This window comes from Phaenicophaeus curvirostris, chromosome 5, assembly GCF_032191515.1.
Source record: "Phaenicophaeus curvirostris isolate KB17595 chromosome 5, BPBGC_Pcur_1.0, whole genome shotgun sequence".
NCBI classification, from domain to species: domain Eukaryota; kingdom Metazoa; phylum Chordata; class Aves; order Cuculiformes; family Cuculidae; genus Phaenicophaeus; species Phaenicophaeus curvirostris.
This window is the reverse complement of record NC_091396.1, coordinates 23,254,174-23,271,773: the sequence shown is the minus strand read 5'-3', so window position 1 is coordinate 23,271,773 and position 17,600 is coordinate 23,254,174. Positions and strand designations below refer to the sequence as shown.

The 17,600-nt window shown below is 41.3% G+C and overlaps 1 protein-coding gene across 3 annotated transcripts in view; it reads left to right on the top strand.

Annotated features, from left to right (window-relative positions):
- The first annotated feature begins 654 nt into the window (after positions 1-654).
- TTC17 (tetratricopeptide repeat domain 17) overlaps positions 655-17,600 on the top strand; it is a 57,437-nt gene continuing 40,491 nt past the window's right edge. Inside the window, exons 1-5 of one of the 3 annotated variants that reach the window (XM_069857891.1) lie at positions 655-861; positions 13,920-14,009; positions 14,943-15,112; positions 16,117-16,228; positions 17,258-17,389. In XM_069857891.1, coding sequence (XP_069713992.1) covers positions 655-861; positions 13,920-14,009; positions 14,943-15,112; positions 16,117-16,228; positions 17,258-17,389 — 711 coding nt within the window. Of the gene's footprint in view, positions 862-9,582; positions 9,718-13,919; positions 14,010-14,942; positions 15,113-16,116; positions 16,229-17,257; positions 17,390-17,600 lie in introns of those variants that run through there. The other 2 variants (XM_069857893.1, XM_069857892.1) reach the window with 2 other exon arrangements.

Here is a 17,600-nt window from a genome sequence, read left to right as displayed (position 1 = left end):
TTCCTTCATCACGGGGCCACACGCCGCTTATGGGCATTTGAAGTCAGCCTTGAGCTCTGGACAGCAGTTCTACCATTACTGGAGAAGTGCGAGAGCAGGTGCAGGTCCAGAAGAGGGCTACAAAGACGGCGAGAGGGCTGGAGCACCTCCCATATGAGGACAGGCTGAGGCAGTTGGGGTTGTTCAGCCTGGAGAAGGCTCCAGGGGACCTTACAGGGACCTTCCAGTACCTGAAAGGGCTACAGGAAACCTGGGGAGGGACTTTATACAAGGGCATTGAGTGACAGGACGAGGGGGAGTGGCTTTAAATTGGAAAGGGGAAGATTTAGGTTAGACTTAAGCCAGAAATTCTTCACTCTGAAGGGGACGAGGCACTGCCGGAGGTTGCCTAGGGAAACTGTGGGCGTTGGAGCGGGGGGGGCCTCGAGCAGCCCGGCCTGACGGAGCGGACCCTGCCCGGGGCGGGGGGATTGGAACGGGGTGATCTCTGAGGTGCCTTCCGACCCAAACCATTCTATGATTTGGAGGTCAAAGCCCCGCTAACCGTGCCTCGGCGGGGGCAGACCGGGCCCGCAGCACCGATCGCGGCCGCCGCTCGCTCGCCTACCCCGGGCACGACACCGCCCCTAGACAGGGCCCCGCCCGCACCCCAAAATGGCGGTGGAGGCGTTTCCGGTTCCGCGCGGCGCGGGCAGGCCGGGATTAGGGAAGATGGCGGTGGAAGGAACGTCTGGGCAGGGGCTCGCGTGGGTCTTCTCCGGCTGGGTCCTAGGCCTGTGCTCGCTGCTGGCCTCGGGGCTGCGGCCCGCCGCTGCCACCACGCACTGGGTGGTCACCGAGGACGGGAAGATCCAGCAGCAGGTGAGGGGCCCGGCGGGAGGGGCGCCCGCCCCGAGGCCCCGCGAGGAGTCGCCGGTGGATGCGCGCGGGCCGCGACCGGAGCCGCGTCCCCGGCGGCAGCAGCGGCTCGCGCTGTCGGCCCTGAAAGCCTCGGCTCGTGGGGCCGCGGTTCCGCCTCGGCCGCCCGCAGCGGCTCCCGTGGGGATGAGCCTGCGGCTCCCCCTCGCCGCCGCCCTGGCTGCGTTTCTGTCCGTCGGGGTGTGAGGAGCGGCGAGGGGGAGGCTGCGAGGGGCCGGAGCGAGCGCGCCCCGCGCTGCGGCGGTTTTGTGGGGTTGGCCAAAGCCTCTCGGGCCCGGGCTGCGCCTCTCGGTCGCTAAACGGCCGGGAGAGTCGATAGGTCCGTCACGTTTGGGCTTCTGACTTGCTCGGCTCCCTCTTTGTTGCAAGGGGTGCGGCGCCAGAAATCCACTTTAGCGTTAGATCTGCTTTTCTTTTATACAGAGCTGCCAAATGGGTTTCCCTCTCTAGCAGGCAGCGTGGCTTCCCCACCCCCATAAAAAAAAAAATGTGCAAGGATGAGTGTCTGTAACATCCCCTTCCTTCTGTAAGAATTTTTGGTGGGGTCTGGGGTAGAGCTGGCTTTCTCTATAGGCAACCCCTGCTGTCCTTATGGGGCTTGGGCGCTTCATCTGTGCGTGGATCCAGGTGCTCTCTCGCCATGAATAACCATAAATTAATGAACTGCAACATTTCCAGTGCTGTCTTACCTCCTTTTTTCACTTTATGTAGTGCAGAAGTGGTGAGAGTATATAATGGTCTGGAAGCATCTGTGTATGTATGTTAGTTGTATATAATTAAATTTGCTTGAAGTGTTGATTTTGATTATTGCATGAAGTGTAGTTGTGATTTCAAAAACTCTGATTAGCTAAAATGACTTGAAAATCTGATTAGCTAAATTCTCTTGGTATTTTTACCCTTGGAGAAGAAAAGGCAAGGCTGAGGGGTGACCTCATCACAGTCTACATCTTCCTCAAGGGAGGCAGCAGAGAGGGAGGTGCTGATCTCCCTCTGGTGACAGGGCACAAGGAACAAGTCTGCATAAGGAGGGTTTAGACTGGGCATTACAAAAAAGGCTCTTCACTGGGTGGGTGGGTGGTCACTGGAACAGAATCTTCAGGGAACTGGTCATGGCACCAAGCCTGTCAGAGGTCAAGGAGCATCTGAACAAGGTTCTTAGTCATATGGTTTAGTTTTAGGAAGTCCTGTGAGAAGCAGGGAGTTGGACTCAATGATCCTTAAGGGTGCCATCCAGTTGTGGTTCTGTGATTCACCAGCAATGGGATACTTAATAATTGATATATCAATTCATTGGTAGAACCACAGAATTCCAAAATATTTGAGCTATGCTCCTCGAAATACCCAGACCCAGGTACTTATTACAGGACAGAAGCCTCACATCTCCCTGCAGAGGATCTTTTTGCTTTAATTTTTCAGAATGTTCTTCATTATGTTGACATTTATCATGGGAACGTATATTTTCACCAGTACACTTAGCCATTCATTCTTCTCTCCAGCTATGTTTACTTTATGCATTTTTAGTGGGACTCTTGCCACATTTGTCTATTAAGCTCTTTGGCCATGGAGCTTCTTGTGTTTCTGTACAGTGTCTGGCTTTTGGGCTACTCAGTGTACATAGAACATTGCCTGTAATCTCACTGGCTTCTCTACTAGTTGTAATTAATTTACTCTTGGTTTGTAGAAAAATATTATTGAATTGGGGTTTCCATGGTACAGTAGATGACTCCTTTTAATGCCCAGGTATCAATCCATTGTGCTATTTCTTGCTGCTTGCACAGCAGCCCAAGTTTGACTTTTGAACCACCTTATCTACTAGAAGACAGCTGTGTAAGTCAAGACTCGCATTTGGAATAAGCTTCAGCTGGTGCTAGTTCAGATGCAATAACCTAAATAGGGCCCCAGAGTAACACTGCCTGCCCTACAGTTCAAAGCAGGGCAAACAAGATCTGTTCATTGCCAAATTTTGCATCTGAGGTGGGGATTTGACAGCCTTGCTGGGCACCTGGTCCAGTGGTAAACTGCCTTCAGTGTGAATTTTTTTCATCTTTTCTAATCAGAATTCCCTTGTAGTAACAGATGCACGATGCCTCTCACTGTCTCACCTCAAGAACACTCTGGCTTTATCTTCTCTGTACCCTTCTTTTAGGCAGCTGAAAACAGCAGTATCCCCATGCAGCTAAACCAGCCTACTTCTCTCAGCTGCTCTGTGGGTTATATGCTCCAGGCCCTTCACCACCTCAAATTAATTTTGCTGGCCTTGAAACCAGGGAGGGAAAACTGAAGCAGGTGTGTTCTTATGGTGGAGGGGGATAATCATTCCCCTCACAGTGCTGACTCCAGCCTTCCTGCTGCAGCCTAGGATGCAGTTGGCCATCTCAGCTGCAAGGGAACACGGCTGGCTCACCAACTTTTTCCCCACCAGAGCCCAGACATCCCTTTCTGCAAAGCTGTCTTCTGTTCAGCCCCAGCCTTTTCTGCTGCACGGGGCTATTGTATCTCAGGTGCTGGGTTTGCACTTACTGTTATTGACTTCATGAGGTCCCTGTCAGCTCATTTTCCAGCACTCTCTCTAGCCATATCCCTGTCTTACACCATAACCACCCTGCCCCGTGTTTGCAGAGGACACCAAGCTTGCTGAGGTTCTTTTTTCCCCTTGTCATTAGTAAAGGCATTGAACAGTGCTGGCCCTAGTATTGATCCCCAAGAGATGTTGCTGGGAACCAGCCACTGTTGGACTTAACGTTGCTGATTGCAGCGCCTGCAGCACAGCAGTCTCTAAATGGAATTGGCTGATACTGTCTGATGGCTAAGTGTGGTGGTATTAATTAGGGTTTATATTATTTAATTTTAGAGTGTTAGCATTCTTGGTCTGAAACATTTTTAAAGATTGTCATCACCTTTTTACAGAAGGACAGGCTTAATCTTCACTTGGACTACCTCAGTTTATCTGAAGGAAGCCCATATAATTGGTTAAGATGTGGGCAAATCTTAAGTGGTAGTAAGACCTAGACATTGAGGTCTGCTAAATGAGCCATCAGCTGTGGATGTCCAGATAAGAGGCAGTGACTAGTAACTTCTTGCAGCTTTTACTTTGCTACTGTGAACCTTGCCTGCCTTGTTACTGTGAGGAGCTGGAAGCAGAGGTTACAGATCCTTGCCCATGTATAAAATATAATAGCCAGAATCTGTTTGAGGGAAGAAGGGTGGGAATATTTTTATATCATTGCCCTAGAATCTCCACTTACTATTTCTTCTTATAGTGCAGCAAGCATTTAAGCCTTTACTATGAAACTACACACAAGTGGGATTCATTTTCATGTGGCATAAGACAGCTAGCAGTACCCTGAGACTTGAGATATAGTTCCTAGTGTTTTAGCAACCTAACAGGGGGTGGGGAAGGGGTGCAAAATTAAGGCAAGTACAGTTTTCTGTGTATCAGCAAGACAGCATCTAGTAAATGGGAATGCTTATTAAGTAGGCCCTGCTGTTCCAGTTTCTAGTGAGCTTTTCTGTATGATTAAACAAATTAATTCCCAGCAGTGCATTTAACATTTTGTTGTCTTGATAAGCCATCAAGAGAAAAGCCATCAAGCTGTATCATTGCTCTAATATCATTTTCAGGTCAAATACATTGTTCTGTGGATCAGTTCGTATTCTTCTTTGGTCTGAGTATACCTTAAAACGTGTTTGTGCAAAGCCAGGAACTGAGTAATTCTCTCTCTTTCATGAGATTATATCTGTTCGCTGCACATGTTTGTAAGTCTTCTCATTTCACAACTTGTGGAATAAAGTTCAGGCTAATATATAACTGATTTTAGACAGTGCTTGTCTGCCAGTAGGGAAACTAGCCACTCCACAGAAATAGTAGAGAAGGGTGAAACATCGCATAAAGAGAGGAAAAACAAGTGACAGATTAAATGCAATGCAGGAGGCAGTTACAGTAGTCATCCTTGCCATTACTGGTGGGCACCAGCCACTATCGTCTCTGAGACCTGACATATTAGACGTAAGGTAGGATCTTTCTAAAGATCCCTTTATGGAGAAAATTAAAGCCGAGCAAGCTGACAGGAATTCAGTGGGCTGCCTTTATGTGGACTAAAATAAATGCTGAAAAAGTTGGTTCCAAGTAGCTAAACCAAAGAGCAAAGAAACCTCCAGAGCAGGACTGGGGAACTGTTGCCAGGAGCAGAGAGCCTCTGGCAAGGAATCTGAGTTGGCAAAATGTTGTTTTGATTTTCATGTGCTGTCCTATGTTCTGAAGTTTGTTAGATATGATCTGGAGAAGAAAGTGAAAGAGCAATGCTGGTTAGCCTGTTTGAGGCTGAGACAATTAGCCACTCAATAAATGTGACATCTGAATTTCATGCAGTGCTGTAGTGCACTTGGTTCTGTCTTAGTACAGCTAAAGATGGGAAGACACGTAACAGTTGTTCATTTGATTGCAAGTTTGAATACAAGTGTACCTCAAGTTGCAGCAAGGCAAGGTGATTCTTGGATGGCTCAAGAGTTGGTTATTGCATTATTGCAAAAGCATCTTCTGTTATATATTGAATTCTGTTTTGAAAATGACAGATGAATGTTTGCTTTGCTGTTTCTCTGCAGATTAGTTTCCTTGACCATATGACCTCTTTCTTGACTGAGTTTCTTATCCTTCCAAGTCTGTAGTGTGGTGAACCAAAAAAAAAAATCATTGTTCTTACTGAAGCACGTAACATAGTATGTCTTCTCCAGAACAGTTTTCAATAAATGTGCCTCTTTATGAGTGTGTGTGAAAATACCTAGGCTGGAGGTTGGTGTGAGTTTATTAGAGGCCCTCAAACCCCAGGGGTATGAGCTGAAGCACAGTGGTTTTGAAGGTCAGCTTATCCTCAGGTAAAGGGAGACTTGTTTGTTTCAAAAATTTCTCGCTTTTCACCAAAAGACTGTGGGATTTAGGCCTTCCTTCAATGTGAGAAATAATTTTTTTTAAAAAAAATCTTAGCTTTAAATTTTCTGCCTTTTTGTAAGTATATTCTAAAAGTTTGAACTTGACCACTTTTGTGTAGTGAATGACTGAAACACTTACGTCATTGTCCCCAGTGGAGTGCTGCTGACCTAGAACTGCACTTCACCGGTGCTGCCTGCTTGCAGGGGGATGCAGCCTTGTCTTTCTCTGTTGGTCTGAAGGTCACAGCTAGATCCGAATTTGATAGAAATAGGCCTTGTGGTAGCCTGTATGTGGAGCACAGTCAGAAATGCAAATTTTTTTTCTTTGGGGCAGTGGTAGAGGAGAAGTAGCTTTCACTCAGCAGTGTAAGGTTTGCATCTGAGGTGATGGAGGTAAGAGACAGATCCAATGGTCTGCTGAAATATGACTGTCAGTGCCTATGTGCCTCACGCCTGCTGCAGTCTAGCAGGTGACCTCATACCAAGTTTGGACTGCTGACAGCAAAGCTTTAGTACAAAAATGTCTAGGTTTAACCCAGCGTAGTAGTATACACCAAGGTGATTCAGTTTGCAAGTCCAGAAGGCCCCAGCAGTTGCTCTGACTATGTGTAGGCACTGTGTCCTGCTTACTCCTCCACTCCTTTTTTCCGTACATCCTTTGTCCTCTGGGCACAGGACTGCTCACAAGTGCCACTTCTGTTAGTATTCTCATACTTCAGTTTCCGGGCCTCTCATCCCATTTTCCATCACTTCCGAAATAAGGGTTGTACAAACTGACAAGATGATACAAATCAACTGTTCAAAACTGATTGTTCTGTGGTGAAAGCTGTACTTGATGCCTGGGATGGCTTCCCCACGTTGTGAGCTTCACAGCAAAAGGATGGCCTGGAAGTGGCCCAAGCACGTGGTAGCATGAAGGCCCCATCAAAGCCCAGAATCCTATGAAATTCACTGTAATTTCATGTAGCTTTTTTTTTTTTTAACAGTTAAAGCTGAATCCCTAAAAAATGTATCACTGGATAAATTAATTTCTGTTAAAATTTAGTGAGAAAGAACTAACAGGTTGTCCACTGTTTGCTTGCTGAGGTAATTTTTGTTCAGGGTTAACTTTTTTTAGGTATCGTATCAATCTATTTTTTTTAACCTTTTCTATAGCTTCAACATTAGAATACTTAATATTTTTAGGATTTGGCTGTGAGCAGGCAGCAGAAACCAGTCTGCCTCTATGAAAATAAATACTTTTTCATTACAGATATATATGAGTGATATTTTCATCTGTTGTTTTGATTCAGCTGAGTGTGTGGCTGGGATCTGTTTTGCTAATGTAAAAATTAAATCTTGGCTAAACTGTACATGTTGGAAATTTGGGGGTTTGACCCCTAAGTATGATCAACACCACATTTCATACAGGTGGTGTTAGAAATAAAGTCTTATTTTGCTTTGATGTATTTGTGTCTGTTATCTACAATATTGATACCTGATGCACTCTCTGGAAGTTATCTCAGTTGAGCAGACAAATTCTGTAATACTGAAACTTTTTTAGGTTTTATGTGCTACAAGCACAAGTGTTTAAAATTTCTATTTTCCCCTGTAGTGCAGCTACTTTTAATGGTGTACTCTCTGCAGCTGTAAGCTTTTGAATCGCTCAATACTTATCATAAAAAAACTCAATCCAATGTCATTTTTCTGTGTGAATTTTTCAGTTACATCCCTTAGAACAATTATCTTCTGACATTCCGTGCTCATCATTTGGATAAGCCAAAGCATACATTTTCCAGTTGTGTAGGTAGTCTTGCACTGAAACTTTTACAGAGCATTTTTGGCTTTTTCAGAAATGCCAAGGTAGCATCATGTTGGAGTGTCAAGTATTTCATGACAGCAAGAATGTACCAAAAGGCAAGCATCAGTTTTCAGATCCTTCACTCCCACTTGAGATTGCAAGGAGCTTCAGCCTCTTTGTGTGGGAACTGTTTCTCAAGTACAGTGACAAAAGATCCACTATCTATAAAACAAGTACGAGGAGCCCATTTTGCTGCACTCCATCTTTTGATGTAGTATCTGTTGCAGCTTCTTTCTGTCATAATCTGCCTTCTGCATGTAGTAGAAAGCTTTTAGGACATGCAGAGATGCTAACAGCTGCTCTGATTTTGGTTTTCCTGTGTCTGAGTTAACAGTGGAATTTCCACATTACTCTAAAAAAAGCCTTACCTAAAAATAGTTGACTGAGGCATTCGTTGACCCTAATTTAACAAAAAAATACCTCCTTATGCACTGAATCATGGGGGGGAAATATACTAGAAGGTTTGGCAAATTTTCCAAGTCTACTCAGAGATTTTGATATGTGCAGGTAATAGAGGAGACTTTCTACAACTTCAGGGTTTGATTTAACTGCAATGTGTTTTTATTTTTTTCTTACATAAATTCTATTTGTTTACTTGGTGTACTTTGTGATGGTGAATAAGTCTGAACTGCTCTTTATAAAGAAACTTTCACCTTTGGGCAAAGTTGAACAGAGAACAGTTATTCTAAAAGTGATTTACTAGCAGGCTCTCTGCAGTGTAGCTATAGTAGCCATCAGAGTTTCAAGGAAAGCTTTTCAGCACTTTTTTTCTCCTGTTTACCTTGTTTGTATGGAAGTCAGATGCTTGCAATACAGGCATTTCATCTTGAGTCTCACAGTTTCAGGACTTTGGAGGAAGAGTAAATGAAAGTGATGCTAATGGTTTGAGTTAAAAACGAGTAAGTTGGAACAAGCATCTATTTTGGCATGGGAGATTCCACTGTCCTCACCACGAGGCTGTAGGTGCTCTATAGGTTGATGTCTTTTCTGTTTATCTCAGCAGAGGAGGTAAGGGGAGTTGCTTAATTTTGCAGAAGAGGAGCTAAATCACATCATCTTTGTGCTTTTTGCTCTTCTGACTCCCCAGGTCAGATGATGAGGCACAACAGGCTTTGCATGAAGGAGTGAAGGATCTGTAGTATTAGCAGACCACTGTACTATTCTGCCTAAAAGCAACGCAGCCACTCTTTAATACAATTTGAACTTATGGTAATATCCTCAGCTCCTGTCTTAGACATGATAGGAAGCATCAAATACAAAGTGATTTTTAACACCTAGGAGTGAGGATATCTGCACCTTTCTTTGTGGTAGGGGAGAGTGTAACACACTGAAGTGAAACCAATTCATACCTGGCAGTAGATTCAGTCCTAAGATAAAAAGAAACATCCAAGAACACATGGGTATTTGATTGCAGCTGTTACAGTGTTGAAATAAAATATGACAGCTTTTGAAATAAATCCTGCCCAGGTTTTAACTGTTGAAGTCAGAACTAGTTTTCAGAGCAACGTTTTGTTCTGTTTTCCTTACTAGTTAATTTTTTAAAAACATGACATTAAATCCAAACTCCATATCACACATCTTCTTCGATGCTCAGAACAAATACAAACTTCTATTCATTCCAGTGGTCGCAGGACTGTATTGTCAGCAAGTACTGTAATATGAGGGCCATGTATGCCCTTTGTTTTGGAGCAGGAGGCTTTCAACACACAATTATTTGCAAACATTTGAATAGTCATAAAAGAGGGGAGCTATGGTTATTAGCTAGTAAATATACACCATTTATACTGTAAGATTATATACAGTTGTGGATATAATGTGCTTTTTCCTCAAAATCATCCAGTACTATTCATGTTGCTGACTGTTTTCTGTCAAAAGAAATACATTCTCAAGTGGATGCCATGAAGAAGTACAGACATATAGAAAAGAAGAATAAGTTGATATTTTATGTAGAACTTCCCTGGTGGAGCCAGTCTCCTCTGGTTTACATATGTTCTTGAAACCGAAGGTATTTCCTCAACCAGATCAATCTCCGAGTGAGTGTAAGAGCACAAGCCTTATGGAAGGCTGAATGAAACCAGTATCCTCTCTACAAAGATTTTAGTCTTTAGAGTATTTTTCTTGTGGCAAGGAAGGAGTATAATCCAGAACAGTTTCCAGGTATCCATTAAATACATTTTATTTGAACTGTTATATTTCTAACTAAAGAATTATTTGACTGGTGGGTGAAGCTCTGAGGGCTTCTCCAAATCTTTGGGCTGTGTTGTTGTCTCTTTAAAAAAAATTGTGGGTGTATGGCTGCACCACAAAACAGAAAGACGTGAGCATGGGCAGCACCAGCAGGTGAGAATGTGGAAAAGTGTTAGTGCCCAGATGACAAGCCCTGCAGGCTCTGAGTGTGCGTTCTCAATTTCAGCACGTGCTTCTGTGCACTTATCTTTTCCACTGCTGTTACTGTTACCTCTGCTGTGTAGATTATGCAGATGTTATGTCTTTGTTTGCTACCTATTCACTGAGCTAAATTCTTCACGAGGTGGCATACTGCCCTCAATGGCAAATGCAGTGTTGGTGCTCTTCACAGCCAGGTAGGTCAGCTTTGTCTTTTTCGAGCTGTAGAAACCTCTGTCTTAGTGCAAAAAGAAAGCATGTTTGGTTAGGGAGGGATGTTGTAAGAAGGTGGATAATGAACCAGAAGCCTTGATAGTAACGCTGGCTGGCTCTGAGAGGAACAAGTTCCAGTTTGAGACCCATGTTTGTGTTCCTACAGAGCGGGGGATGATCAAGTGTTTGCCTGAGGGCGATTCAGACTAGCTTGCTGATCTGGCTGAAAACTAATTGTTTAATCTTTTAAGTTATTTTTCGAGTGACTTGGCTGGCCTCTTTCTCAGCAGAGCTGTAAGATTATAGGTAGTAAGAAAAAGGAGGATTCCTCTACTTGGCTGCAGGGTGATTTTTTTTAAATTCTGTAAAATTCTTGAGTTTGAATACCATCATCCTGCAAACTGATGCCTATTGAGAGCCAAGTTGGCATAATTTTCCTCATTTGCACACATGATGTTGTAAGATCTCCTGTGGCTTCAGTTAAGAATCTGTTTTCCTTTGTGTCATATCGCATTTTTTTGTAGATCTGAATGCTTTTTATTTCCTCAGTTATTGGTTTTTTAATGGTTTCATACTGTAAATGTATAAACTAAAGAGTGTAGGAACTGATACAGTTTATTTGGCTCATCTTTATGAGCTGCTAAAAGTGCTCTGTATGCATTGGATGTACTTGCTCAAGTTTCCTCTGCAAACCTTGAATGATTGTCCAGTATAGCTGCTTAAATTTTCCATTCAAACTCTTTATCAGAAATTATTGCATCTAAATTGAATTTTTATTTTTAGGAGCTAATAACGGTGTTTACTCTCATAATTTCTCGGGATGGAAGTCTTGAATTTTCAGAGTCAGAAATGATCAAGTGTAAATAAATGTAAGGTTGGGTTTGCTACTAAAGTTTTGGGTTTAAAGCTTTTGGTTTACACACTGCATTGGTCCTAAAGAGATAGTGAGTGCTAAGATTATTTAATAATCTAGGTTGAAGGGGTTTGCTATTATTAGAAAGAGCTTATTAGACAAACAGAAGTCAGATCTGGAAGTGAAAATCTGAAGACTAAAGGAAAATATCATGCGTGCTGCATAACGTGAGATGGTTTCCCAGTGGCATGACGTAACTTTATGAATTAAGGTTCGATTTTTGTTACTATTCAATTGTTGTTCATTTGATTTCTGCTGCCAGGTAATAGTTGATAGGAGTTTGTACTGTTCTGGTTTAAGCTAAAGTAGAATCAGTTTTTTAACTTTAACTAAGTCTCGTCTAAGTAACTTCATTTTTTGGAAGTTAACTGCATGTTTTTCAGACAGCTTTTCTCCCTAGAAGTGATAACACAGGGTACTGGTGTGCAGAAGGACCATGGCTTATACTTATTCCTGTAGAAACGAAGGTGCCCTCAAGCTGGTGGAATGCTGTAAGTGAAAGGGGCAAAAAGAGGGCCACAGCTGCAGGGAGATGTGGACAGGATGGATGACCCCAAACTGACCAACAGAGTATTCTATCCTGTATATGTCATATTCAGTACAAAAGTGAGGGATCGTGAGGATCACTGTCTCTTCTTCAATGGTCAACATCCGGTGAGGACCTTGTCTGCCTTTTTGACCCTGATTCGTGTGTTCCTGAATCCAGTTCCTGAGTCCAGCTCCCTCCTGCCACTGAGTCCGGCCTGGGCCCCTTGTTCCCATGCATACTCAGCAGCATTTGTGGTGATGTAGTCGTGGGGTGTGGGGGTGGTGAGTGGCAGCAATTTTGGGTATTTGTATGTATTTACTTATTTTCTTAGTATTTTCTTCATTATTATTATTTCATTAAGCTGCTTTCGTTTCCGACCTGCAAATCTTTTTCCTTTCATTTCCCTTTCATTTGAGAGGGAGAGAGGGATTTGGACCAACTACTTGCATTTTAGTTGCCATTCAGGCTGGGCTGGGGCTAAACCATGACATATACTTGTTGCATTGCCTTTCTGTCCACTTGTGCATGCTGAGTTAGTAACATACTGCTCTAAATGCTGAATTCAGACCTAACTTTCATGCGACTGTGTAATTGGTAATTAGAAAAAGCAGGTGTCTCTGAATACCATTCTGTTTCTGAATGAATGATGGGCTGAGATCCTTCATCTTTCAGAATAAATATTTCTAAATGGTTGTGCCTGTGTAACTTTTTACCAAAATATCACTCCCCAGATGCAGTTTGTCATTGAAAATGGAGCTGATAGCTGACTTTGCTCTCTGTGACTGTGTAGTATCATGCAAGCCTTTAGTTGTCAGAGGAACAGTGCTATCTTGGAATGGGTGATTAAGTGTTTTAAACACAGTAAAACTTTCCTTATTTTCTTTGCAAATTCATTTCTCATTCACTTGCATGTTCCGAATAAGTCATGAACCAGTGCTACAGTGAGTATATAACTCATTTTGTGTGCAAACCAATACAAAGTGAGGTGGGACCTATAGGGGGAAATGATAAACATGGTTGTGTAGAGTTTAATACCTCAACTAATAACATTGTTAGGTGGTTTTGATATGGTATTTTCTGTGGTTCTCGAGATCATTGTGGATACTTGGCCACCCTGCATTGGCAACAGTCAAATCTGTAATCTCCTAATTCCAAGTATAAAAATTAACTCTTGTCAGTAGCGCCTATTATTTTCTCTTCTTTTGGTGATATAAGAGAATTAATTTGCTAAGGCAGAAAATAAGTTATGCATAAGTACCTGGGCTGAGTAGGTAGCCATCTGCCCAAATGGCTCCATACCAGAAAAAGAGGTTCCCCTGCACATGTATGCGCAAACTTTTCCATTAAATTATAACGTCACCAAGTTTGCACAGATTTCATGGGAGTGGAACAGCCCATGTAGAGGTATCAGCCCTAACACACAGCTACGGCTTACATCTTTATGCAGTAGCTAGTTCTGAATCTTGAAAGCTTGAATGGAAGCTAAGCAAATCCAGGAATGTCTTGGTGTAGATCATCTACTATAACAGTCATTATGTTAAAAATGGGAGAGCGTGCTGTCCTTGTCACCCTTCTTCACCCTTCTCATCACATAGTCCAAATTGGGGAACTGTAAAGGTCTGATATGTAACCAGTCTGGTCTGTGACTTCCCATAGTGTCATTCTTCTTTGAGCTGCCTACTCCAGTGCACAGCTATGGAAGCTGTATCACAGTCTTTGGTAACAGTTTTCAGTCTTCATATGCTTGCCTCTTGGTTTTGTTCATTTACTTAATCCCGAAGGCAGTAGATTATAACACTAGGCCAGTGTGTTAAACTGATTGTGTGAAGGAGGTGACTTGAAGCTAAAGGTCTTTATGCTCATTGAGGGACGTGATGGAGGAATTTTAAGGCTGTGAAAGAAAATAGGGTTTTATAATTGCTGTTTAAGATGTCTAGTATTTCAGCAGTAGGTACTGCTTCTTATGGTTACAATTTGTGTGCCTGAACAAACTAAGGTAGGTTTAAAATTAAAGCATGATTTGAATTGTATTCTTAAACCACAATGTTGTTTGAAATACAGATTTAAAATTTGGGCATATTATGAATCCTGTGTGGCCAAAAAACTTCTGAACGGACAAACTTAGGTTGAGTGAACACATCTTACAGAATTGTTGTGATTAGGAGGATCTTATGGACTGTTGAAATGTCTTGCAGGTGGATTCACCAATGAATTTGAGGAACCCTCATGATTTGGTAATACTAATGAGACAAGAAACAACAGTTAACTACCTCAAAGAACTGGAGGTAAAGCATAACATTAAGGGTTTTTTTTCATAAGCTTTTTAGTGATAGATTTAGATGGGGAGCAGAAGTCATGATTGGTGTAAGTTTTTCTCATTGAGGTATACTCATTTTTGTGGTAATGGACATTTTAATTGTGAATGGAACAGCAGCTGTAAGCTTTTCAGGACTTGGGTTGTGGCTTTAGAAATTACTAAGGTACAGTTTGGCGTACAAATGACTTTCAGCAGTAGTTATTGTAAGTTCTTGTACAAGTTGCTACTACTATATATACCTCTAGTATTGAATAGTAGCATATGATAAGATGTCTATGGCTTTAATTAGAAATGCAGATTTTCTTCCCATTTCACATGTACAAATCCTTATGATATTTAATAGATTTTCAGTTTGCAGATGTAGGCGAGAATGAACTTTATAGGGTGAAAGTAGCTCCTAAGACACATCATAAGCTGATCTATAGAAATATTTTCAGTCTCAGTTCTTGCATTGGACTGCCACCTTAGTTGTACTTGGCATGCTGAATGATTAAGATAATTTCGTTTGCAGTCTCTGGTATTATTTACATGAGGTCGCACAGTAGACAAAATGGGTCCAAATATGGAAAAGCTAATGTACTGTTAACAACGATTTATTTTTTCTGAATGGCCTACCATGAATTTGAAATGCTATTAGCTCTCTTTTTAGGTACAGCAGGAAAAACAAAGGCCTGTTCAAATCGTGTTATTTCTAATGAGAGTATTTATATTCTATCTAAATAAAAAAATATCCTTCAGATGTTATGAAATACAGGGAAATACTCCCAAAATTTGAAGAGAATGTTTTAGATTTCCTTCAAATTGACCTTTTAAGGAATAAGCTGACTGTTCAGCTCCTAGTGAGTGTAGCGTTTGTTTCATCAGTATGCATTCTTCTATTTCCTTTTCTTTTATTCTGCAGAAACATTTAGTTGCTCAAAAGATTCATATAGAGGAAAACGAGGACAGAGACACAGGGCTGGAACAAAGGCATAATAAGGAGGATCCGGACTGCATTAAAGCAAAGGTGCCCTTGGGGGACCTAGATCTTTACGATGGCACATACATCACCTTAGAAAGCAAAGATATCCGGTAATAAAATACTTTATATTTTAAGATTTTTTACTGAATGAAAAAATCAACAAAACCTCTAAACACAATTAAAAAGAAAAATAATATCACTGACTGTTCTTTATTAAACAGTTGTTTTATTTTGTGTTACTGTGAAAGAAAATTGAAACAACCTCTGCCACTAATGACAGAAGGATACATACAGAAATGCTGTCTTTCCCAAACTTTCCATGTTAGCCCTACTCTGAAATTTCTCTATTCTATTACCAGCCATTTCTACCACTGTAACACTGTACTTATGTGACCAGACTTGTGAATTAAACTGAAGTGCATCATTTAGAAGGGAGCTGAATTTTCTTAATTGTGCTTTCGGCGTCTTGAGCTAGATATATGCTTCTTGTAGTGGGAACTGTCTTGACTTAAGTTTAAATGAAATTTTGTTGATTACCAAGATGTTGAGCCTTCTGGTCATGCTGTATTTAGCAAATAAAGGATATTTATATATATAAAGGAGTCTGCTTGACATTCAGTTTCATTGCTAATTCATCTTCTGGGATGATTGTGGTTTTTTTCTAATTTTATTTTTTTAACTGAATGAGATGGGTACTTAAAGTGGGAAAAGATTTATTTTATCCTTAGATACCTTCATTTGGGCTTCTCACTGATACTTGGGATTTGTTTGTTTGTTGCAGTTGAAGAGTATTCTTATCTGCGTGCATTGCCATTTTCCTGGCAGATAGATTATTAATCATAGTAGTGATACACTAGGTTGGTGCTGATGCATTTTGGAGGCCATCCAAATGTTGATATTTTCTCCAAAGCAGACAGAAGTCTATTTACTTTATCCTACAGTGATGACTTCCTCATACAACTGAAATATGGGAAGACATCAGAAATGGTCCGATGTGCTTAAAAATAGGATTTTTATAATGATCAATCAGAATACAGTCAACTGCAATACTGTCTCATGAACTTCAGCAGTAATTTAATCTGGAGTTTGCTGTGTTATATCGTTATGTCCTCAGCCCTGAAGACTATATAGACACAAAGTCACCAGTGCCTCCGGATCTGCAGCAGCCAGACTGTACAAAAGTTCTAGATCTTCCATATAGCATTCATGCTTTTCAGCACTTAAGGGTAAGCAAGCAAATGTAAGAATGTTGGGTTTTCTTTCCCCCATCAAGAAATGGAAGAGAAAACTCTTACTGGCAGTTCTCAGTCAAGGCTGAAAGGTATTGTAATCTTGCAAGACTGTTGCAGGCTTTTTTTAAACCACAGTTGTGCCCGGATTAAAGTACCTGCTTATAGGACAGTTCCATCGGTTACACAAATCCTGTTTCTTTTTTTGTTATTGTTTGCCTTATTTTAAAGAGTTTCAGGGAAATGGAATAGTTCATAACACATCTTACTACCAAACTGTATGAAGATTCAAGGTCAGAAAATTGTTTCCAGGCTTCTCAGAAGTTCTTAACATATTTGACTGTCTCTTGGGTATTGAATGCCAAGCACTAACCCAGAGGATGGGATAATTGCTCTTTACTAGTACAAATTTAATTTGCTTTATAAAGGTGGAAGTGCGATGTAAACATTATTTCTGTCAACGTGCTGTGTGAGCAAATTTACTAATGTAAATGCATCATTAGTGCTCATATCTTGGTATTTATTTTATTACAAGTCTTTAAAATGTCTCTTCATCAACAAAGAAGGATTTTCTTATGAACAAAATAGGGGTTGGAGTTTTCTAGCTCTGTTTCTGGTTGTACGTTTGAAATTAATGTGGTTATTGTTGAGGAAAGAAGAAAGAGGAGAGATGTAGGGATACTTTCATTGTTGACATGTAACGTGACAAATAGGAGTTAAGTTCCTCAGTGGTCATTAGAGAAATCAATAGCTGCCAGATATACAGGACTACCGGAAATGTATATTTCTACTGTGGCATTTACAAACAGAGGCTGCCTTTGGCTGCTTCTAGTATTTGCATATTTATAGTAATATGTATTATTCATTTGACAAAGGTGATGTTGTCCTGTCAGGTCTCTTAAGATCTTGATATGAAAGCATGTAAAATGACTAAGTTATAAATTTTCCTGGGAGTCATGCTCTTGTGTATATTTCTCTGATTTAAGTTAAAATGTCAAAAATACCTATTTTGAGTTTTTATTTTAGGGTGTCCAAGAAAGAGTTAATCTTTCCGCACCCTTGTTACCTAAAGAAGATCCAATCTTCACATACTTATCACAGAGGCTGGGAAGAAGTATAGAGGAAATAGGTCATCGTATTTATGATGCCCTAATGAAGGTATGAAACTGTAATCTTACTGTACACCACAAAGAGCGGTAGAAAGATCTCACAAGGTTATATATACCTGGTACATGCAATCAAATCCAGAACTAGTTTTGCACATATGCTTTCGTTTTATATTTCAGTTACAAAAGGCAGACTGCAAACAGTCTCTGCTAGAGGAGCAGAGGTAGGAGAAGGCATCAGCAAAGACAGTAGAGAGATACTT